We start from the raw sequence: 24,153 nt of genomic DNA on the forward strand, positions 1-24,153 counted from the left end.
AACGGACTCATCTGGCAATTTGAGTTTTAGCTTTTTACCTTTTTGTTCTTCCTCATTTACACAAATGTTATGATGTATTGTAGATTCATTTTTGCAATGAATTGAGTATGGCAGAATTGCTGTATCGTAATATTATCGTTCTGAGCTACACCAGGTGTTGTGCGTAACTGAAGCGTTCCGTTCGCGTTGTGTCTGCTGCAACAATTAGCTTCCATTATAATCAATGGAAGTAGCTACACCAGACGTGACACTGGGGCGTACGTTCGAAAAAAAATAGACCATTCATCTAAAATGGATTTTACGCGTCGCGAACGGAACGCTTCAGTTAAGCGCCTGGTGTAGCTCATACCTAGTGTTGTGACAGTATTGATTCACAGGAGGAGGATTTTGGGATGATGTTCACTTGGTTATGGTCTAAATCCTGGGTTATGATACAACTAAAGTGTTGTATTGTGAATATGACAGGAATTATTGTGTCAAGAGAAGACAGATAGTTGTCCAAAATCTTGTTAGCTGCTTGTAAAAAAAAGACATTAGCAAAAGTTGGTACAAACCAGACCCACCAACATGAGATGAATGGCTTAGCATAGTGACATGTATGTAATGGCACAGTTGTCTCACAGGATAAGAGTTCAAGAGGATTAAAGCTGCAGTTGGCAAGATTTTTTTGATCTTATTCACTGAAACCGACACTATGCACCAACAGAAGAACATAAATCAGCCCGTTTTAGAAAAAAAAACGCACTTCTACTCCACCTAGAGCCTGTTATTTGTTTTGCAAAAATCCACAGCTCCCGGTTCTTCTGGTCCAATCAGAGCAGGGCTGTGTGAGATCTGACTGTCAATCACAGTCTGGTGCACACTGACGAGCACAAACTGGATGAAAGGGTGCTTGGTGGTAGTGGGGGAGGGCCATGAGAGTTGTAAACATTAAACATTTTGGCTAAGTCCCCTCAATCTGTCAGACTTGCCAACTGCAGCTTTAAAGTAAAGAGACATGGGGGAACAATGTTTACATGTCAACAACAAGATGAGGACTGAATGGACAAGCAATTCAGATCGTTCATGGGTTGATATTTTTTCTGTATATGTGAGATAAAAATTAATTGTTAAAAAAAGGTTCAAGAGTTTGAATTGAAGAAAGAATCACAAATCACAAAGTGTTTTACTCTAATTTGACAAGGATGTCTGACATTTGTATGATATCAGACATCAAAACGCCTTCAACTTACACACCTTAGTAGTCAACAAATGAATGGTGAGGTTTGTTTGTTTTACTTTGCAAGTATTTGTTCACATTTTCTTTGCAAGTATCTTATACAAAAGCCACATTATCATAGCTCCATCAATCAGTTAACCTGTGGAACACTAATCAAAACATTTGTTTTCTGAGTGCACGAATGATTACTTCATTCAACCGTAATCTACAGCATAACGGTGACATCTTGTGGTTGATAAAGGGACTGCAAACTTGATGCTTATCTTGTGTATAGTTGACGTTTACCCACCTTAAAGAGCGAACACTGACTACAAGAGTTCAAATGATGTAATTGTCAACCCACAGCCTGACCTTAACCTGGCCCCTAACCACACGCACCAGATGATTGGATTTCCCCATTCTAAGCCCCATATACAATGATGCTTCAGCGATTGCTAATCAAATGTTCTGTCAAAACTTTCATGTCAAAAAATGTCAAATGAAGGTCTTTCTATGGTATATATGGGTAATCCCATGCAGTTCTGGAATCTAGGCCTACACGGCGGCTTCAAATCCCAGCTCTAATGCCAACATTTCCAACTTCATCAATGTGCCTAAAGGCAACAGCAGTAAACCACTTTAATTATATTTTTAAATAATAAAAAACAGAGAGTTGCAATGCAGTAATTGAGCAGAAGGCTATTCGGTGTGATCAATTACATGTTCCTATTGTTAAAACAAGATTTAATTGTGTAAATTGTTCCCAAAATTATCATGTATTCATTAGTTATAGTATGTTTTATCATAATGCTACACTCATGCTATGTGTATGTAAGTGTGTGTGTGTGTTTGGGGTATGCTTGTGTGCTAGTTTATGAATTGGACGAGGGGGTTATGTGTGTTTGTGTGTGTGTATGGTGTAATGGTGTGTGTGTGTAAGGGGGGGGGGGAGGGGGGGGGTACTCGTGTGTGTGTGTGTGGGGGGGGGGGGTGGAAGGCTATACCTGTGTGTGCTTGTGTGTGTGTGTGTGGGGGGGGTGCCTATGTGTGTGAGTGAGTGAGTTCACTCTAGTCTATACCACCATCTACAAGCTGATAGGTGTACAGACACTAGATGCACATGTACAAATTCATTTATTTCATGGCCCCCCATGGACAGAATTTCACGAAACTTGGCATGCCCCCAGAGGCTTTTAGCGTGACCATACTGTACGTATCAAATTTGGGGCTTTTCAGAACATGTCAGCCGAAGATATAGACAGAATTCTGTGACATTGCATTTTAACCTGAGAATATTTCCTATACTTGAAATGAAATACACTAAATCCAGTGTCCTACCATGGTGCTTTCTTTTAGAAATCATTTCCATTTTTGGGATTAATGTCATTGAGGGAGGGGGAAAAAAACTGCATTTTAAGGTCACGGAGTTACATAACCGCATATTTTAAAAGTCTCCTAAAACCCCTTTAGATATATTTTATCTTCATTATTATTTTTATGTCAAAACTTTATCAAGGGAAATGTGTGCAACATAAAACAAGAATAGAATAAGAAAAAAGTTGGCAATATCTTTCACAATTGCTTTCAGATAAAAGATTTTTCAAGAGCACAAATCTATACTGCCTGACACTCTACTTGTCATTATCTTCAGAATGCTGTAACCTTTGATCTAGGGCACATGGAAACAAACTTTAACCTGTTTTGTAAACCTTAAGTGATTGGTAATCATACCAGATGTGTTTTGTAGAGATGTTTTAAAGTTTTATTTTTTACCCTAGATGTTAACATGTGCGTAATCTTCCCCATAACCTACCTTTCTGATTACTTAGTGAGTAAATTGATTACTTACTATCAATACAGCATACATGTTCTGAAGGACTCATGCATGTATCTAGATACATAGGCTACAATTATGCATCTAAACAGAACATTGGATAGCCTATCAAAACCATAAAATCACTCTATACTCTAAATGAACAGAATCAGTTCCTCAATGCAACTAGATATCACCAAGGTGTCTGGAGATTTGGTCTGCTATTCTTAGTCAAGCAGTTACTCCCTTGAAGCCATTGGATTTGCATGAACAACTGAAATGCTTTTACTTGGCACATTTTGCCCTCATTCTTATCACTGTCAGGGAATTAATCAGGGAATTAATCCAGATGTCACAGCTGACCGAAGGAACTGAAACTGTGCATCCCCACATTGCTAAAAAAGCCCATTTCCTCTTGAGACAATGTGTTGACCTTCAGCCCACAGCTCAGAGGTTTCTTACCGTACAAGTAGGTCAAAATTACTTTTTCACCTATTCTTAATTTGTTCACAACATTCAGCAAACAGGAAGCAACTGTGTGCAAAACAGTGCTCAGGCATCTAATGTGATAAAGTGTGAACATCAGCCTACTTTCACTTAAATAGAATGTCTCGTTTCACTTTCACAAGTGTAACCTCTTCAATAGCTGCAGTCCAGCGCTTAACGGCTGGCGCTGCAGAGAAACTGCAAGGAAGAATGCCACAAGCAAGAACAAGGTGGACTGATGTCAGTCTCAACCATGAGACTTGTATGAACACGCTCCCTCTGGCATGACCATACAAGTGGGAGAACTCACAAAGTTCCCTCTCTTTTTCGTTCTCTCTTCCACACACACACACATACACACACACACACACACACACACACACACACACACACACACACACACACACACACACACACACACACACACACACACACACACACACACACACACACAGCGGTGCTCCTTCTGTTGCACATGCTGCAGTTCATTTAGTGTAGGTTGGCTAAAGCCGCTTTACCACCATCAAAACATACCAAACACACCAAAGCTAGACATGGTTTTGCTGCAGTTGTTATTTTTAACAACGTCTTGGTACTGTTTTAGTGTGGGGGTTACTGAGCACAGAGAGTACACCAAAGCTTGGGGAGGTTCTAGCCCACAGTTATAAAGTAAATGTGTGTGTGTGTGTGTGTGTGTGTGTGTGTGTGTGCTCTGTCTGAGAGAGCAGAATCTTGCTTAAGATGCACCACCTTATGTCAGGAAGCATAAACTAACACCTCACCATATGGTGCCATACCTTACCTTGGCTCTCTGAGTAGATTATTCCTCACAGAGGCAAAATCTCAAAAGTCTTCAAGTCAATACCTTCATAAAATAAATCTAACCTTTCAAAGCATAGGGACAGCTCATTTCTTTTGTACCGTTGAAGCCAATTGTATCTATAATCAAGGTCTACAAGCACCATGACCGTGTTGACATGTACACCACTCTACATGTGAATGATTTAATGAAATGCTGATGATGCATGCAAACACATCCCTGCCAGTAATGGAGTAAACAGAGGGAAGGACCAGAAAATCCTGGCCACGGACAGTGGCAGTGTAGAAATGTCATCAGTGCGGTGGACTTGGTGTCTCAAAACTATCCTTGCCCGAAAGTGTCAGCCAACACCGAAACAGTAAACAACCCCCTTCCCACACATACACACAGACACACACAAAAACACATCTGGGTGCTCTCGGCTGCTGATTACAGGCTGGTTTCAATGATCTGTCAAGATCCAGTGTCAAGCTTGATTCTTGAATGTGATCTTTCTGAAGATGGAATATGAGCTCCTATATTGCGCTGTCAACGACAGAATCACTGAACACAAACTCACACATCAAATTCCACTAATATGAAATTATGAAATGAAGTTTTACCTATATCCATGCTCAAAAACTTGTGGGTCAATATTGCATAGAATAAAAAAGTACAGAGCCTGCACAAGCAAGTTGCAACATACCATGCCGGCCAGTGTTTTACTTCCTATATTGAAAGAAAGAGTGAACATGTCTTTCGTTTTCTAATTAAGGCAAGGGAAATGGTGCACAATTAAAAGATAGTTTAAACACAAAAGCAAGAGTAAATAGGCCCCTTGTGACCCAAAGACAATATTAGACACCCTATAGTGTGCTCTGCTGCAAAGACACACCATCAAAATCAGGTATCGCCCTAAAGAATTGTCTATGCCTGATTAAAAGATTTCCCATCCAAATGTTCAATAGTGAAAAAAATCAACATGCTTCTCAGAATGCAGATTCTATTTTGTTTGCGGAATAGTTCATAAAAACAAAGCTATACTATGTGTACTAGCCTACATAGGACACATGTCTACAGGCAGAAGTCTACTAATCAAAACATTTTCATATTTAATTGATTGAGCTACATATCATCAAACAAAACCTACACTCGTCTAATGGCAGTGACGATTACCACGTATAATGTTAATGGAAGAATAAAATGCCTGTTTTGAATAAACAAAATCAGGAAGTGGCATGATCTGTCTTGACAGAGGAAGTTTGAATTTGCAGCCATTTCGCACTGTTCTTTCCGCTCAGACGCGCTGACATTTGAACATCCAAACTTGTTTGTTTTTTGTGTTTGGTGTTTTACATTTGTGCTACATACTGTAGCCTACACTTACCTACTTCGCCGACACACTCAACGTAGGCTACTGCTCTACCTAACCTGGGTGTTGTTCTAATAGCATTGCTTCTCTGCGTGACGAAAGGTTCTTTGAGCACAAATGTATTTATTTGCCTACTGCTAATAAGAATAAGAAAAACATTAATCATATCAATTACTTCAACATTTAAGATTGTTTTAAAGACACTTGACTACAACAGGAGGAGGGGGGGGGGGTCTACTTTCAGCTTGCACTGCCGTGCCGCTCTAACGCACCTCGAAAGGTGATGAACTTCAAATTCAACCAAAACGTAGGCATGTGCTATTAATAAATTACCCACTGATTAATCATGAGGAAGATGGAAACCTTACCGTCACTCGCGATGCAATGTTGACCTCGAAATGCAAACTCTAATAAGTTATAAACTGTAACTCAAAAAATCATTGTGGAGATGAGGCGTCTAGGTTCCGGGTTGGCCAATCATAAACGTGTACTGTCATTTGCTGTAGTCCTCCAGTGCTCGCAGTCTTTCTCGAAGAGGCAGTCCTTCACACTATAAAAGGAATTGATTTACAGATAGGAAGTGGTGTAATAACGCAGTTCTAGAAGCGCCAAAACGAATGTTAATCCCGTTCATTAGGCCTGCAAGTGCACGCGGTGTCTGGGTAGGCAACGTTAAGCCAGCAATTAAAATCCAACGCCCGTAGACAGTGAAATAATTTGTTAGCAAGGAAAACAGTGGTGCTTTCAACGTAAATTCTTTATTACTGTACTCAACCGAAATGCAATTTCCTTCTCGACTAAACATACAGTGCAGCAAACACAGAGACAAATCAAAGGAATGGGACTGCATGGAAATAAATCGTGCATCCTAATAAAACAATATAGGATTCATTCAGTTTCTTTCACAACAAAACATGTAAAACAATTCTAGCCACACAGGCCATTGATTTCACTGTACTGGATCCAACATAACCTAAATGAATGACACATATTGAACAAAGGTTGATGTATCATCAGTCTCTGGTAGTGAAAAGCCTATGTCTTCTTTAAAACAATACTGGCACACGTTTGGTCCAATAATGGGCTCATTGTGAATTTTTTTTTTTTTATACACAATACAGGAATGGTACATCAGTGACAAATACACATTTTCAAAAGGTACTGTTTTATTAAGCAGAGCACCACAGTAGCTGATGGATCTAAAAACGTTTGTCATGTTGGTTCTTTTATTGTTACTGTTGTTTATGTGGTTTATACCCATTAGTTATAGAAATTGTGCTGGCAGCCTATTCAACAGAGTATTTTTTTATTTTATTTTTTCAACACTAAGAGGGTAGTACGTGTCTCCCTTTCTTACTGACCCACCAAAAGCCTACACTTGAAATATCTTAAACATCAAACTGACTACAGGAAGCATTCTCCAATACACTGTCTCTTGTCACTACACCAACCACTTGTTATAGAACCTAAAGTGTGAGCCAGTCTCCCCGCCTGGTGCCACACTGAAAGGCAGCAGCGAGGTCATTCTCAGTCATCCTGAAACTTCTGTCACTCGCTGCTGCAATCTCAGACAAATAAAGCCAAACAAACAGGAATGCAAAAACAAATCTCACACCAAAATAGACAACTGTAAAAAAAATGTAACACAAAACATTCCACAGTATAGTTTGACCAGAGACCAAAATAAAATAAAAAAATAAAAAATAAACGTCCTGCACTGAACAAACGTGAGCGTGGGTACCTGCCTTGCATTGTGGGTACCTGCCTTGCATTGTGGATGCCGCACAATAAAACCACCCTATGCGTCAAGGGGTTTTGTGTTAGTTGTGGAAGGCCTACGGTCAAAACCAGTGAGCTTTCCAGTGTTTTTCAAGCATTACCATTAATGTCCAGAGGGTTAATGCTTGTTGTAACGAACCAAACAGAACCCCTTAGCAAGAAACATAGAGCCATCCCCAGGGACACGTTATGACATCAGTTTGGCGGGTTTGCGAAAATGGATGCAGGGAGATCAGAGCAGTACGGGCTGCCAAATGATCACAATGATCAACACTGAGGTCAGCAATGAAGCTGAAGCACCATCGACCACACAGTAAAATCCACTACAGTGAGGGAATGGTCATCTGAATACTACCAAGCAAGCAACGAAGCCAGATAAGCTTTGAGTGGTTCATGTTATTTTATCACATGTTTAGAGGATATGAGTTATGAGATGTTAAAGAGATTAAAAATCCAATATAATAGTTAATTTTCTTCCCTGGTCAGCATGCCACTATAATTACATGTGGGAATTTTGAAGCACTTTGATAATAAATTTTATTTTTATATATATATTTATATTCATTTTAATTTAATTCAATCTTAATGGCCCTATGTGAACTTTCTTAGGATTACTTGAGACAATATTTTAAACCACAGAACTGAAAGGAGCAGACATCCCAGCTTGCACAGTTGGTTAGCTGTGGTATACTGTAGAGCTACACAGTAGTGGATGTGCATGGGTACATAAATATACTAACATGTGTGCATATCTTATGTACATGTACACAAGTTTGAAATGGACATACGTATCGCTTCTATATGTATACACACATACGTACATACAGTTTACAGCATACACTGAAAAATGTTAAGTGCTAGATTCCGATGGATAGCTACCGCAAACCCTGTTTTGGCAGCATGCCGGGTCGCTATGGCTACGGTAATACTGGTAGGCAGGATAACAGTTTTCATTTATTAATTTTAACAACACATACTTGGTATACATATTTAAACCCTTTTCAGGTGCAGGGAGGCTGGACTGACACCTTGGATGAGTCTCAGGCTCTTGAAGACTTGGTTTGGGTTCCAGCAGCTATGTACAGAGGCTATGCCCACAGTTCCAGTGGGAGGCCAATGAGAGGGCTTGTGCTAGTGAGAGAGAGAAAGAGAGAGAAAGAGAGAGAGAGAGAGAGAGAGAGAAAGAGAGAGGCCTCACACTGTTCGGTCACACTGTCAGTCAGACAGAATGTGCACAAAGGACATGGGGAATACCCCTTTCCGCTCGGGTTGGCCTTCTACGTGTCCAATCTGGAAGAATGAGCGAAAGAGTGAAAAAGGGAAAGAAAGAAAAGAAGAAACAAAGGAAGGAAGAAAGAAAGAAAGAAAGGAAGGAGAGGGTTAAAAATGGATAAAGAGGCAACTGACAATAGTTAAGTGGACTTTTAGCTTCCATTCTGGTGCAAGCACTGAGAAGCGAAACCTGAAATGGCGGCTGTACTCACCCACCACTCCTGATCCTCCTCTCCAGTCACCACTATGACCTCTCCCTCTGCAAAGGTCAACTCGTCATCGTTATCCGCCTGGCAGTCGTAGATGGTCTTCACCCGCTTGACTTTGGTCTTGACCTGGAGGAATGTAAAGACAGAGCCACACTCAGTCCACAACTGGGCAGGAACTGTACCGAGTATCTACAGTTTGTTGCTTGCGCACAGGGCCCTTGCCCATTCTGATGTTAATGCAGGGTTATTATACTTCAGAATTATCCAAAACTTTGGAAACTTATATTATAATATTATTATTATATTACGATATTGCAGTGGGAGACACAAAGGTTTTGCATTTGTACTCAACATCCTGCATATTTTCAACATAGTGTCCAAAAGGCCCTTTCTGAACTAAGCACAAGAAGAATATACATATAAAGACAGACAAATACTTTTTCAACAATGCACCCATTCAGACCACGGGTCTTTTTCCTCAACTGCATAGTAAGTGAAAAGGAAATGGTGTGGACTGGAACCTGTCACCCACCGTGCTGAGCTTGCGTGGCAGCGGCACTGGCATCTCCACTGTCCCTGCAGGTGCTCCATTGGTGTCCTCGCTGGCCTGCCTGGGAGAGAACTCCTCCTGCTGGCCGGAGGACTGTGCTTCTGCTGTGTGCTGCTGCTGCTGCTGCTGCCTGGGTGTCGGTGTGGTCGCGGCGGCTTCCTCGTGCTGGGCTTGCCTGGCTGCGGGGGTCTCTGAGGGCGAGGGTCTCGGAGGCATGTCAGCCAGCTGGGGCTTGGGCGGGAGGTCCTTGAGCTGCGGTTTCGGGGGAAGGTCGGACAGCTGTGGTTTTGGGGGCAGGTCTGAGAGCTGGGGCTTGGGAGGGAGGTCTGAGAGCTGGGGCTTCGGTGGGAGGTCCAACACATGGGGTTTAGGGGGCAGCTCCCCTGGCTGGGGTCTTTCAGCAGGCTGGGGCCTCTCTGCAGGCGGATGTCTCTCTGCAGGCTGAGGTCTCTCGGCCGGCTGTGAGCCTCTGCTCTCCACAGACTGCAGTGGCTTCTGAAGGACCTCGGGGCCCGGGCCTCCTGGCTTGTCCACTGAGGGGAGGTGGATCGTGTCGATCTTCCGCAACGCCACTGAAAGAGAGAGCGTTATGAATAAAGACAATGATTATGTTCTGCATTTCGGTACTCATATAGTACCCCTCTTTACCCATTTTTACAAGGTAGTTAGAAAATTACAAGTCAGGCTGATATGCTATGGCTTAAGGAGCCTTGTCTGGGTTTCTGGGGACTACTTTTTTGTGTTGCATATATCTTTTCAGTTACTGTAAAACCATTGAACTAGCTCACCTTTCTGAGGTAGTTTAGGTAAAACCCTTGGACCAAGTGTGGATTTAGTGTTGCTGGATGTAGTGCTAAAAGAAGAAGGAAGCAAAAATAAAACAAAAAAACAATCACAATGAAAGTCGTCTGCAGAGCCGGCAGACTGCGAGGAAATGGTTTGTGTGACTCACTGTAAAAGCAGTAATAATCTACGTCTAACATGTGTACAGCAAACATACCTCTGCTGCTGCTCAAACTTGTTAGCGGGTGAAGTCCTATTGGTGGGTGGAGGAGTGGACTCACTGCCTGTGAGTGCAAATGAGAGCGCGAAGGAGAAGAGGAAGTAAAGAAAAAGGAGAAGCGCAGTTGGGGTGAACTTCAGCACTATTTCTGTTTACATCGGCCGCATGAGCACAACCAAGCAGAACAGAGGTTGCCGTCGTGTAACACTTCCTGTGTGAGAACTGCTCAACTCATGACAATAGCACTCACTACAAAGCATATAACATAAGTATATAACATAAGCACATAGAACTCAAAAAGACACAATATAAATAACCTAAACTTAAACATTTCTTTATGGTATCATTACATAATGTATTTAACACACAACAGCATTAAAATATAATGAACATGATTTCTTATTATTCTGTTGCACAATGCTTTTAATTAAACATACACTCTCCGTTTTGATTTTGTGAATGAAAACCTCCTCACAACAGCCATCTGCTATCAGCTGCAGAATCTAGACAACCACAGATGTCAACCTCTACCACTACTACCGTCCATTAGGACTGGATGAGAAGGACAACCTCTACCACTACTACCGTCCATTAGGACTGGATGAAAAGGCGGATGCGAGGAGTGGAGGTGTGAGGAGCAGGCCCACCTTTGCTCTGCTGCGGGCCGGCCAGCACAGGGCTGGGGGGGTCGGACTGCGTGCGCTTGTGTCCCGGGGGAGGGGGTGGGGCCCTCTTCTTGGACAGGGTGCCACTTCCTCCACCCGACGACTGGGAGCCCAGGGGCAGCGAGGTGGGGGGTCCGGAGGAGGGACCTGGAGCACAGGTAACAGGTGAGAAGCACGAAGGAGAGGAGAACATTGTTCATTTACGGGCCATTTACATTTAAACATGCACTTCATGTACTTCCTGGGGGGGTTCAGATGAACCCATTTGGTGTTGCAAGAAGTCTTAAGCAAGAAGTGACCTGAACACAGTTCACTTATTTTCTTTTCTCAAAACATTACGGACAAAAAGCCCAAGCAAGGCCTGCATAGGTTCCAGTCTACAGTCATGTTTGTTGAATCCCAACTCCAGCCCTGAGGGGCACAGTCATCTTTTCTGTACGGTATGACTGCTGTTAGTGAAAGGGAAAAAATACCAGGCCTGCAGCCTTAAATTCCAACAGTAGGTCTTGCACAACCAGGCTAAGGTGGCAGCAGAGCATTTCTTTATGCAGGTGTGACTGGGAGGGGATCAGTCGGGGAGCTCAACATCTATTATGTACAACCTGTGTGTCCAGTTACGTTGCAGCAGATGAATCTCACACTGCCCTGAGGCTACGTACATACTGTGCATAGAAAACTGATTATAGAGTCATGCCCAGTCCAGCACAGCGTGCACATCTAAACACATCTCTTGCATGCTTTTGTCCTGCACGTGGGATTGTGCACAAAGTCTCTTTACAAGCACATCTAAACACACATATAAAGTCAAGCCAGTGATTCCTGCTGTGTTTTTTTGAAAGTGTGTGTTAATGTGTGTGGATTGATTCCAGGTTCAGAATATACTACTGTATTTTTGACAGTTTACACCAGATTCTTCTGTACTGTAATTACTAAATTACAAATGACAATTACTCAAACACATAAGTGAGAGATGTAAGGCAGTAGTCATGGCGACAGCTACCTTTACTTGAACTCCTGCCCACCAGGGTGGGTCCATCTGCGCCGGGAGAGGCCGGTGTGTCGGTGGAGGTGCTGTAGACGGGGTTGGCGAAGGCCCCGTAGGAGAGCCTCTGCTTGTCGCGGTGGCCCAGGGAGCCCGGCAGGGACAGCTTCTCCTGGGGGGACACGCTGGACGAGTGGCAGAAGCTCTGCGGCCGTGGAGACCGCTCCTTCTTCACCGGGCTGGGCTGCGGTGGCCACACAGGGAAACGCATTAGCACTTCATAACACACGCAGAATCATTATGAATCCTACGAATGTAGGATTATCGTTATTGCTACTAATACACGTTATTCTTTCAGAGAACGTAGAACTCAGAGCGGTCGGTGGAAGTTGTACCTTGTCATCCAGGTCATCATCGCTCTCATCGATCTCCTCCAGACGCAGGTTCCACTCATATTCCACATGAACATGCGGATTGAACTTGCCTGCAGCAGCCTCCATGAGCTAAAGAGATAAAAAGATACAGAAACAGAGAAAGAGAGAGAGAGAGAGAGAGAGAGAGAGAGAGAGAGAGAGAGAGAGAGAGAGAGAGACAATAACCTTCTTGAGAAACAACTGGTCAACAAAGCAATCCAACTGCAAGTCCAATCGAACCAAATGACCTCTATTGCTTTGTAAGTGGCTACGGAGAAAAATAAGTGGACCCTTAAGGTCACTGATTACACTAAATGGTCAGAGAACACTCACTGGCTCTTCACACTGGGAGCTCTTCAGCCTCCTGGCTATGTCCATAGCAGTCTCTCCACTCTGGTTGGCTGCAATCAGACAGACATCACATGATTAAATAAAGACCAAGGCAACGGAATTGAACCGCACACAGTTCCCCTTTAGAGTAAACAATCACATAATCCTATACTGGGATAGGAGCAGGACACCTTGATGAGCCAGTGGCCAAAGATAGTTGATAAACATGCTGATTAAACTCACTAATGTCAATGGCTGGCTTGCTCCTGAGTAGCAGCTTGAGACATTCGGGTTTCTCATAAAGGCAGCAGTAGTGGAGAGCTGTGTTCCCACTGTCAGTCTGCCTGTCCAGAGTCCCACTGTAAACACAAGGACAAAACACCCAGCGTCATTTTCACCATGACTTTTTCAGTGACCGTTTTCACCAAAGGTCACCCTGCTGGGCATGCAACATTCCAGCTGGAACCAGGCTTGCTTTTTTCACCCTTCAGAACTCTTTGTGTGGTGTGATAACTGTGAGCTGATGTACCTGTTCTGGACGAGGAAATCCACCAGGTGAAGAGACGTTTGGTCTGCTGTTCGGATAGCAAAGTGTAGAGCGGTTTCCCCAGGGTCCTGTCACAAACAACATTTTGCAGTTTAACACCTCAAAGCTGACACGTTAATTAGATTGAGCTCAAATACCGATTAAAGGTGACACTCTTAAATCCTGCACCAGCACCACAGACTGAGCTCATCAGATAACCCATCATAAGACCCTTGACTGGATGAATCAACAATGTTCCAGTGTTGAATCCGTACAAAGGTATGTGCAATTATTCATACATTTAAGCTAAAACAATTATTTTACTCATCCTCACTATGTAAGACATGTATGTATCCTATTCAGTACACTGTGCAAGTGTTGTCTGCTTTAGAGCTGACGGATTGGGACACAGAGATAGCAATAATATGGTGATTATATGGCTGCCATCATCCTAATTTGGGGCAGCCGTGGCCTACTGGTTAGCACTCTGGACCTGTAACCGGAGGGTTGCCGGTTTGAACCCCAACCAGTAGGGCACGGCTGAAGTGCCCTTGAGCAAGGCACCTAACCCCTCACTGCTCCCCGAGCGCCACTGTTGATGCAGGCAGCTCACTGCGCCGGGATTAGTGTGTGCTTCACCTCACTGTGTGTACACTGTGTGCTGTGTGTGTTTCACTAATTCACGGATTGGGATAAATGCAGAGACCAAATTTCCCTCACGGGATCAAAAGAGTATATATACTATACTATACTCTACTATACTTAATTTGAGAAGCACTGAGCTCCTAAAGGACTGTCAAAGCCCCATACCTGTGTGGAGCTCCTCCTCACCTGGCCTGCCTCTAGGAAGGGGTCAGTGAGTTCCACGCCGTCCGCGTACAGCTGGATGAGGGCCAGCAGGTCCCGCGTCCGCACCGCCTCGTACAGGTCACCCTGTCGCGCTGTCGCAGTGGAGGCTGTGCGCCGCGCGAAACGGTGCTCCACGTACTTGGCGTTGATATACTCCTTCCTCTCAGTCCTGCGGGCACAGGCCACAGAGTGCCGGTCAGTCACAGAGAGCGCTGCAGCGTACATTCAGCTGAGATTACTAAGAGTTATACTGTTGTCATGAATACTCACATGTCACTGGTTGGTGTGGGCTTTGGGGAAGGGCTGGGAAGATTCCCCTCCAGAATCTCATTAAAACTGCTATTCCCTACATTCTTGGCCAGCTGTGTGAAGAACAAGAGGCAAGGTCTACTATAGAAATACCTTAACATTTCCACAAAATATGTTTATAATCATATTCTAAAGGGCAGAGTCCTGCAGAGCAGTAGCTCACCAAGAGTTCTGAGGTCCCTAGTTTGTCCAGCTCCATGGACTGAATGCGGGAGATATGCACCCCCATCTCCCGGTGGATTCCGGAGCACTCAATGCAGGTCAGGATGCCCAAGTTTGTGGACAACCATTTGGGCTCTGAAAAGGACAAAAATGAGGACAGTGAATGAAGACAGGCCCATTCTACAGGGCATATAAGTGCTGCAGTACACTTTACTGACACAAGAGGGCGCATGAGGCTTTACTTGCATCTGTGTTGATAGACTTCCTGTCTTGCATCTTTTAAAGAAAGAGCAGGGAGAAAAAAGGAAAGAAAGAAAGAAAGAAAGAAAGAAAGAAAGAAAGAAAGAAAGAAGGAGTTAGAGAGAAACTTCAACTGAGAGAAACTGACCAGGAGCCCCACAGTCACAGCAGGCTTCATTGCCGGGCATGCGTAGTACATCCTCTATGATGGCTTTGGTCAGGTCCTCCATGGTGTCCTCTCCGGTGCTCTGGCCACCCTGAAAGGCCATGTTCAGAGCCTCCTCCTTACTGTTGGTCAGCACAGAGATCCAGCTGCAAGAACACACACACACACACACACACACACACACACACACACACACACACACACACACACACACACACACACACACACACACACACAGAACCACTGTGTAAAACAGATATGTACAAGCTATGTACAAGGCATGTACATGGTTTGCTTGAGTTTAATCAGTACATAAGGAATAAGCTAAATTGTCACACTAAAATTTGTAGTGCTGTTGGTGTAACATCGGGGAGGGGGGGAGACCAATATTTATGCCTAAAGATGAGTTTCCTTTAAACATGTTTTGAGGTAAATAATGAATGAACACAAACACAGACAGCCCAGTTATATCACTAGCACTTACATCACAAACTCCTGCTCATCCTCTGCCTGGAAGTGATATGTGCGGTTGTCTGTGAAGCAGGAACAGAAAAATCATTACGCTCAGTGCAACAACCAGGCCCGCCACAGACCGAGGATAACAAACCTCAAGGGGAACAGATACAGAGAGTGACAAAGAGAGAGAGAGAGAGAGAGAGAGACAGAGACAAAGAGAGAGAGAGAGAGAGAGAGAGAGACAGAGAGACAAAGAGACAGAGAGGCAAAGAGGGATCTACTGGAGAATGCGGTTAGCACATCACCAGGAAGGAAAGCGGAAATGGAGATCCGCTTGTTACAGCCGCACCATTGCACAGTCCTCCTGCGCTTATGATGCCCTGCCGTCTCCCTCCACAGTCCTCCTGCGCTTATGATGCCCTGCCGTCTCCCTCCACAGTCCTCCTGCGCTTATGATGCCCTGCCGTCTCCCTCACCATTGCACAGTCCTCCTGCGCTTATGATGCCCTGCCGTCTCCCTCCACAGTCCCACGCGACCCCCACACACTCCTGCGTCCCGCCCCCACCTCCCCCCCATCCTCCTCTGGCTGGGAGTGTGTACGTGTGCACTCACGAGATATCAGGTCGAAGCACTTCTTGTCCTCCCCGCTGGGTTTGACCTGGCACGTCAGCAGGTTGAGCCGGACTGGCTGCCTGTTTGACTGAGCAGAGAGAGAGAGACAGAAGGTTCTATGAGAACTTTGGACAGAGACGGAACAGGAACTGAGAGGCTACCTGAACAGCACGGGAGATGTCTGTTCCGTGCGTAAGTGCTAGCCTGGGTGCCATTCCGAACTTAGTCCCGTCCACAACTGAGGTCGGGAAGTTCGGTCTGGCATTGCTTCATTGTGGTGGAAGTATGCTCGCCCTATATCAGGCGGACCAATCAAATCAGGCTTTACGATGATGGACAGGTGAGCAACAGCGCCTGGTCTATCACATCATCTGAGCACGCTTAGATTAGGCTTATGTTTGAAACAAAAACGCTGTGGCTAGAAGGATACATGGCTTTTAAGACCCCATATTGAAAATTCATATTATTTAATGAGGTTGTATCACTGAAAACGATTATTTCTGAAAACTTTGGCCAAAGTTGAGATGTGGGAAAACTCGTGGTTTCACTTTCATCAAGGGAAAACAGCGCTGTTGAATTGTGACATGTTCCCTCATTCGTTTGAAATCTCTGATTGACCACCTGTTCGAGGGATTTGCGACAGCCTTTCCCAGCTGTTTAACATGTTTGTAGCATATCACTGTTCAACAGAATTATTTTTAAAAACGGAGGGGATATAGGAGAAGGATGGTTCGTGTGTTTTCTTCCTACACCTCACGGTAAGCTATTTTGTTGCTCTGATTGGTTAGGTCTATCCAATTGAGTGCAGAGGCATTCCCCCCCTGTATCGGTTAAAACACGCCCCATAATTACGTCCCAAAGGAGCAGTATCAGACTCATATTCTGACTAGAATTGAGTATGACTACGTCAGACTACGTAAGTGCCAGTGTGGTGCTAAAGATCGCTAAATGCTATGACGCACATTGTTCCCATTCCCCAGAGGCAGGCTACAATGCTAATAACCATTCATTTGATTTCAGAAAAGGGCTACATGCTGTTCCTGCATCAGAATAGAGGTGTATCTAAGGTAATGGCACCTCATGCCTGTGTGAGTAATGCATGTGTTTCATCTGGAGTTATGGATGAAAGTGTATAATTCTGTGTGTCTATCTGAGTGTGCATTAGAGTATCATTTAGAAACTCTTTTGTTGTGCACACAAACTATAGAAAATTCTTTAAAAACTCATCCTGACTTACAGAAAGGTCACTCTGATCTATTTATTTCATATAAATTCATGTCATAAATAGTCTCTTAGCGCCTCTGTCTAGCCAACCCAAATATGTGATGAATGCATATGGAATGTGTAGGTGTGGACCCATCAGTGCAAGGGAGGATTACAGTCTGATGATCCAAGGGGCCTCGGGCACTTGATTAAGCACAGGGTTTTGTTTTGGTATGTGCTGTGTGTTTTAACATACAAGGACTCTGGAAGAACACCTGGCATAATAAGCTGAGCATTTTGTCATGCACAGTAGAGCTATTTGTCTTATATTGAAAATGTTTATTTTTGTGTGAACATGTAAACATGTGTAATGTTTGGAGTGTGAAAGTACGGGGGAGTGAGAAACAGGAGAGCTGGTGAGACGAGTGTGTGTTTACCGTGGCGTGGGAGATGGTGAGGATGCCGTTCTTCACAGAGCACTTTCTGCGCTGCCACACCTTACGCAGGCTGGGGGGGGGGGGGGCAGAAAAAACACATCAGGGCCTACCTCTTTCACTTTCTCTCTCTTTCTCGCTTCCTCTCTCTCTCTGCTGTTGTGAAGAAACCTGCCCATCATTTTTACATTTATATTTATTCATCTGGCAGAGGCTTTTTTATCCAAAGCGATTTCAAATTGAGGTACAGAAAAATAAAGCTACATTATGTCAGGATCATTTTTTAAGGAAAACCCTGTGACTGTAGTCGCCTGTCCAGTGTATAACTGTATGGTTATTTGGAGGCTGTGAGTGGCGGCTGGTGATGACCCACCCATCACTCTTCTTCAGCAGGTAACCCTTCTTCTCACTGCCAAACTCCTTGTTGCCCTGTAGCTGGTGCATGCTGTAGCCACTCTGCTTGCTCTGGGAGTCCTGCACACACACACACACAAACACACACACGCACACACGCACTCACACACACACACACGCACACACACACAGACACACACACACACACGCACACACAACACACGCACACGCACACGCACACACACACACAACACACACACACACACACACACACACACACAGACACACAGACACACACGCACACAAGTGCATGCACGCACGCACACACACACACACCATTGACGACACATCAAATAAAGTCAGTGAATGAAGTTGACATTTAACAACATTGATTAAAAAGTGTTTTTCATTAATCCTTAAAATAATTCATCATGCCACTTTGATTAGCAAAGCTAGCAGTAGAAAAGCACAGGTAGCAGTAGGAATATCAACAGGAGAGCTGATTAAGAGCAGAGTTTTAATCAGCAGAGAGAGAGAGGGGTAGAGAGAGAGAGAGAGAGAGACTGGGCACTTACTCTCCTAGACTTCAGTCAGAGAAGGCATTTAAGAAGATGGAGAAAAAGAACAAAGACAGACAGACAGACAGAAGGAAAGAAGTAGCACAGAGTTAGAAATGCATATTGAGGCACTTTTGAGGTACGTCATGCAGAGAACTACTACTGCCCAAAGTGCATGCACTGCAAGACTCCACTGAAATAGAGCCCTGCAATTTAAAAAAAATGAACAACCATTAACACACCAACAAGCAGGGAGCGGCTCAGAGAGTGCCTGCCTGGACAAATATGCTTTTCTGCTCTGTGAGAGTGTGCTGTGAGGGAATTTAAATTCAGCCACTGAAAGAGCAGTTTCCCAGTGCGGGGATTGAGTCTGGTCATGGTCTTAATTAGTCTTTCAGTCAGGGCGCTACATCTCCAATGAGTCAGAGTTGCTTTTAATCCTTGTCTAAGAAAAGGCCCCATGTTCAGAAACTCTAACATAACACCAAAGCAGAAAAAAGAAACAAACACAAACACACAAACACACACACACACACACACACACACACACACACACACACAAACACACACACACACACACACACACACACACACACACACACACACACAGTATTGCTGCTGATATCAAGGTATGTGTCAGTCTGTACACTCTTGGTATATATTCAGTGCTAGCAGTAACCATCATAAATGCATCTTGAACACCAAATACAGCTAGACAGTTCTAACCCTGTCCCTTATCCCTTCCCACCAGAGCATCATGACTAAGGGCAGAGGTATGCCTCCTCCTACTCACTAATCTCTTTACATCAGGAGGTGAAAACACCACAGAACATGGCATATCAACACCAGTGAGTTGGTTATGTGCTACCTTTTACTGCTAGTCAAATCCATTCTCTGTCAGACAGTTGTTCAACTTCCATGAGATGAAGAAAACAAATCTTTAGGCCTCAGACTAATTTTAAGGCTTACAGGCAGTGCATGTGAGCGTGATCTGATCTATGTGGAACTACTGGAACAGAAGGAGCTGCCCGCACACGAGATGAGCGATGTGCGTAGTGGGAGCGCCTCTAGAAGCAGTGCTATGGCTGGGTCTGTTGGTGGTGTAGCGCAGCTACCTCTTTTTGGTCCAGCTGCAGAGACGACTTGAGAAGGTCCCTCAGAGCGGTCAGCTGCTTCTTCTCCTCGTCCTGAGTCTGCTTGATCTAACAGGGGTGGGGTGGGGGAGAGAACATCACTCAAGAGCGTGCCAGACCTCTGTGGCCACTGTATGCATGACAGATGTGTTCACAGAGAACAGAACACTTCTGAGGGACCAGCTGTGTGGCCAGATCTAAAGAGAAATGCCTCGCATCACAGAAGAGCTTACAAGACTCACATTGTAGAGGTCAGCAGCGAGCTTGTCGATGTATTGCTTCATCTTGTCAGCCGTTTTCAAACCGTCCTGAAAGAAACTGAGGTACACAGGTGCATAAAAATCATCAAATCATCAACGCTAAACTGAGTGACAAAACTTTATGTGCATGACAGACACACAAATAATGATGATTTCTCCACTAGACACAAAGTTCGCTTTGAGACCAAGACACTCTTTCACACATTAGGGCCCTACAGTACATAATTAATCCTTCAGCAGGGGAGTTTTGAAGATTCTAACAGAAGAGTCTGTTCCGCAACAATGTAAGGTTCTATGTTCTATTCTATGTTCTATGTTGAATTCAATGAACCCAGATATTCTATATATATATGTGTGTGTGTGTAAGGGATAACGCCGGTCATTACTGGGAAAATAAGTCCCAACAGGGCGAACAAATAGTTCGCATCAACACACGCTGAACTTGAATCAAACATTCTTTAGAACACAGCTGATTAACCGTCTGCTTTCACTTTTGAATGAAGTTCCAGTCCTTGCGTAGTGATATGAAAGACGTATCAGAAGCACAAAACCCATTGCCATTGACAGCGGTAATTATATGTTTGCAGCGGTAATTACATGAATAGATTTTACCGTAGAACTTTGGGAAATCCCATTCAAGCCAATGGAGCGTTCTACTTGCCTTGTGCCGTGTAATAAATAAATATATATATTATATAATATATATTTATAATATATAATATATATATATTATATATTATAAATAAATATATATATTATATATATATATATATATATATATATATATATATATATATATATATATGGGTGTGACGGTACCAGCTGAAGGTTTTTAAAAAAGAAAAAGATTTTTGGCTGCAGTAGCCACACAATTCGACTATAGGCATAAGTCCAGAAAAGCCTGTCTTTGATGGTCCCACACGGAGGAAACGATAGAGTTGGATAACATCCTGGCCTGCACTGACAGGAGAGGGGGGAAGGTAATGAGTGGAGTTGTACTCACTTGCACTGAGCGTGGTAGTACTTAATGAGGTTTTGAAGCAGGTCAACTCCCTTCTTAGTCTTGATCTCATTTACTTTGATCAGATACTGAAACATAAAGATGAACAACACAGATAGGAGAGATATATGAGAACAATCCCTCAGGCTCTTGGTTTCTGGCTCTGGCAATTTGTCCAAGTGACTCATTTTATAGTAGAAAGACACTGACATGCTCTCTGTGTGGTAATCTCTTTATGGCATGCTGTGCAAACACAACAAGGTAGCACTGAGCTTAACCTCTTTAGATTCATACACAGCCACGCACACACACACTCATAGACACAAACACACACACACACCCACACACACACCCACACACCCACACACACACACACACACACACAGATGTGCCCACTCACACACCACCCACCTCGCACACACACACACCCACACACACACACACACACACACACAGAGATGTGCACAGTAACACACCACCCACCTCGCACACACACACACACCTACACACAGACACACACACACACACAGAGAGATGTGCACACTCACACACCACCCACCTCGCACACACACACACCCACACACACACACACACACACAGAGAGATGTGCACAGTAACACACCACCCACCTCGCACACACACACACACCTACACACAGACACACACACACACACAGAGAGATGTGCACACTCACACACCACCCACCTCGCACACACGCACATCCACACACACACACAGAGAGATGTGCACACTCACACACCACCCACCTCGCACACACACACACACACACACACACACACACACACACACACACACACACACACACACTACCCACCTCGCACATCTGCAGCTGAAAGATGCGCCGCTCCTTCTCCATCTCCTCTGCGATCTCAGCGCCGGTGATCTCTGTCCGGATCATTCCGTGCTGCTTGGCGTGCTCCCTCTTCTCCTTCTCAATCTTTGTGCTGAAAGCGGAGACAAAGCAGAGACAAGGGAGCCACAGCTGAGCCATTGCTACCGTACCAACCTCTCTCTCTCTCTCTCTCTCTCTCTCTCTCTCTCTCTCGCTCTCTCTCTCTCGGCTCACACAAACGACACCAGAGAGCTACACATTTCATCACACACAAGCACACGGCCACTTACAACTTGGTCTCATAGTCCTTCCAGGCTTTGTCAAAGGGCTTCTTTATGTCCTGCAGAGGGAAGCAAGTGACAATAAAAATGTGTGAGAGACTTAAATGTGTGAGAGACTATAAACTTAAATCAGGCCCGAGTTACAGACCACTTTTCTCATTACGCGCCCCACAACAGCCCCAGTTATTCCCTGTAAAAGGCCTCAGCCTCAGCCTCACACTCACAGTCACACTCCCATCCACAGCTCCAGTCCCACTCGCCTCTCGGCCAGTGCACTGCTGGCCTTTAGCGGTGAGTGCCTCAGGCTGCCCGCAGCCCGTACGGCATCATGAGCTTGTCTGCCGGTAAATGATTGATGGCCCTCTTAGTGCGCCGACTCGTTTAGAGAGGCCTCTCCTCCTGAGACACAGCTCATTTCCTGTGTCAATAACACGGCCGTCAGGAGACACGGCCGGGAACGGGAGGGTTTTGGGGGGGGGGGGGGGTGGGGGGGGTCACTGCTGAGTCAGTCCGGAGTGAACAGGAAGAGGTGGGCAGAGAAGAGATTCTCCTGGCCTGGCTCTCACTCAGTGTGGTCAGTGTGGTGTACTGTGTGTGTGTGTGTGTGTGTGTGTGTGTGTGTGTGTGTGTGTGTGTGTGTGTGTGTGTGTGTGTGTGTGTATGTGTGTGTGTGTGTGTGTGTGTGGGTGTGTGTGTGTGTGTGTTTGTGCTTGTGTGTTTGTGCTTGTGTGTGTGTGTCTGTGTGTGTGTACATGCTTATTTGTGTACGTAGGAGTGTGTTTGTGTCTGAGTCTTGCGTGAGAGGGAGAGAGAAAGAGAGAGGGAGAGAGAAAGAGAGAGGGAGAGAGAGAGGGAGAGGGAGAGAGGCCTTGTGATGTAGGCTGCTGCAGAGCGGCATGCCGTCTCATCTATTTTGGAGGGGAATGGAGAGGCAGGGCAATGTCACACATCCGCACAATGATGCGGACAGACTGCTGACATCACCAGCCCTGTCAGCGCCGAGAGGCGCACGTGCTCTGAGATGCGAGGAGCCTGACTAATGCCAGGGCTCTAGGGAGGGAACGAGGGATCAAGAGATAAGAATGGAGAGAGAGAGAAAGAGAGAAAGATAAAAGGGTAGATGGAATAGAGTGAAGGAAGCAGATAGAGAAAGATACAGGGAGAGAAAGAAAGAGAGAGAAGGAGAGAGATAGGAGAGAGAAGGAGAGAGAAAGAGAAAGAAGAGAGAGAAGATGTTTTTGCCCTGCTGACTGAGTGAGGCTGGTGGGCCAGCAGCTGTTAAGCTCCGTCAGGTCCTTCACAGAGGAAGTGCCAGAGTAATGGACAAGCCTCCATCTCCTTACATCCGCCTGGAGGATTACAGACAGGGGGGGAGGGGGGATGATGAGTGGGCAGTGACTGTAGGGTAATAATGGACGACCTCGTGTAGCTCCCCTGAGATTTACAGTGCTGGTATTCTGTCCAGCGGGAGTGTGTTTTCACAGTCAGGGGAGTGATTGTTTGTGTACAGAATGGGCCCCGATCCAATTAGCCAACAACACCGCACATGATAGGGCAGGACAGGGCAGCACAGCCAAGCGCAGGGCAGGACAGGGCCGAGCAGGACTGGGTGGTGCAGCACAGCTCAGCGTGGGGCATCTGAATCTTACCCCTTTGACTCCCTTTAGGTCCCCTTTCAGCAGAGAGTCCAGGGTGAAGATCACATTGTGGCTCAGACTCTGGAGCTGAGGAAAAGAAGACATTGACAGAACATTACAAATGCCCCCTTTCCTTTGACTTGTGTGTGTGTGTGTTTATGTATCTGAGAATTCATGTGAAAGCTTGAACCTCATTAGTGTCAGCAGAAGCCCATGGTGTGTGTGTGTGTGTGTGTGTGTGTGTGTGTG

General features: G+C 44.8%; 2 protein-coding genes across 5 annotated transcripts in view; both read right to left on the minus strand.

Annotated features, from left to right (window-relative positions):
* fam49ba (family with sequence similarity 49 member Ba) overlaps positions 1 to 6,192 on the minus strand; it is a 22,439-nt gene extending 16,247 nt beyond the window's left edge. The window contains exon 1 of the mRNA XM_042106882.1: positions 6,037 to 6,192. The gene's annotated coding sequence lies outside the window, so the exon portion shown is untranslated. The remainder of the gene's footprint in view (positions 1 to 6,036) is intronic.
* A 223-nt stretch (positions 6,193 to 6,415) lies between these two features.
* Positions 6,416 to 24,153, minus strand: part of asap1a (ArfGAP with SH3 domain, ankyrin repeat and PH domain 1a) — a 38,164-nt gene continuing 20,426 nt past the window's right edge. Inside the window, exons 6-31 of one of the 4 annotated variants that reach the window (XM_042100388.1) lie at positions 23,917 to 23,991; positions 22,277 to 22,326; positions 21,969 to 22,098; positions 21,137 to 21,222; positions 20,116 to 20,191; positions 19,856 to 19,942; positions 18,759 to 18,767; positions 18,203 to 18,303; positions 17,833 to 17,902; positions 16,193 to 16,280; positions 15,608 to 15,656; positions 15,106 to 15,269; positions 14,719 to 14,852; positions 14,517 to 14,608; positions 14,229 to 14,415; positions 13,401 to 13,486; positions 13,115 to 13,230; positions 12,875 to 12,942; positions 12,524 to 12,631; positions 12,147 to 12,372; positions 11,129 to 11,293; positions 10,479 to 10,545; positions 10,267 to 10,331; positions 9,461 to 10,050; positions 8,932 to 9,054; positions 6,416 to 8,737 (exon numbers count right to left, since the gene is read on the minus strand). In XM_042100388.1, the coding sequence (XP_041956322.1) occupies positions 8,663 to 8,737; positions 8,932 to 9,054; positions 9,461 to 10,050; positions 10,267 to 10,331; positions 10,479 to 10,545; positions 11,129 to 11,293; positions 12,147 to 12,372; positions 12,524 to 12,631; positions 12,875 to 12,942; positions 13,115 to 13,230; positions 13,401 to 13,486; positions 14,229 to 14,415; positions 14,517 to 14,608; positions 14,719 to 14,852; positions 15,106 to 15,269; positions 15,608 to 15,656; positions 16,193 to 16,280; positions 17,833 to 17,902; positions 18,203 to 18,303; positions 18,759 to 18,767; positions 19,856 to 19,942; positions 20,116 to 20,191; positions 21,137 to 21,222; positions 21,969 to 22,098; positions 22,277 to 22,326; positions 23,917 to 23,991 (3,087 nt within the window). In that variant the 3' untranslated portion in view covers positions 6,416 to 8,662. Of the gene's footprint in view, positions 8,738 to 8,931; positions 9,055 to 9,460; positions 10,051 to 10,266; positions 10,332 to 10,478; positions 10,546 to 11,128; positions 11,294 to 12,146; positions 12,373 to 12,523; positions 12,632 to 12,874; positions 12,943 to 13,114; positions 13,231 to 13,400; positions 13,487 to 14,207; positions 14,416 to 14,516; positions 14,609 to 14,718; positions 14,853 to 15,105; positions 15,270 to 15,607; positions 15,657 to 16,192; positions 16,281 to 17,832; positions 17,903 to 18,202; positions 18,304 to 18,758; positions 18,768 to 19,855; positions 19,943 to 20,115; positions 20,192 to 21,136; positions 21,223 to 21,968; positions 22,099 to 22,276; positions 22,327 to 23,916; positions 23,992 to 24,153 lie in introns of all 4 variants that reach the window. The other 3 variants (XM_042100372.1, XM_042100397.1, XM_042100379.1) reach the window with 3 other exon arrangements.

The sequence above is a fragment of the Alosa sapidissima genome, chromosome 1, assembly GCF_018492685.1.
Source record: "Alosa sapidissima isolate fAloSap1 chromosome 1, fAloSap1.pri, whole genome shotgun sequence".
In the NCBI taxonomy this organism is placed as follows: Eukaryota; Metazoa; Chordata; class Actinopteri; order Clupeiformes; family Clupeidae; genus Alosa; species Alosa sapidissima.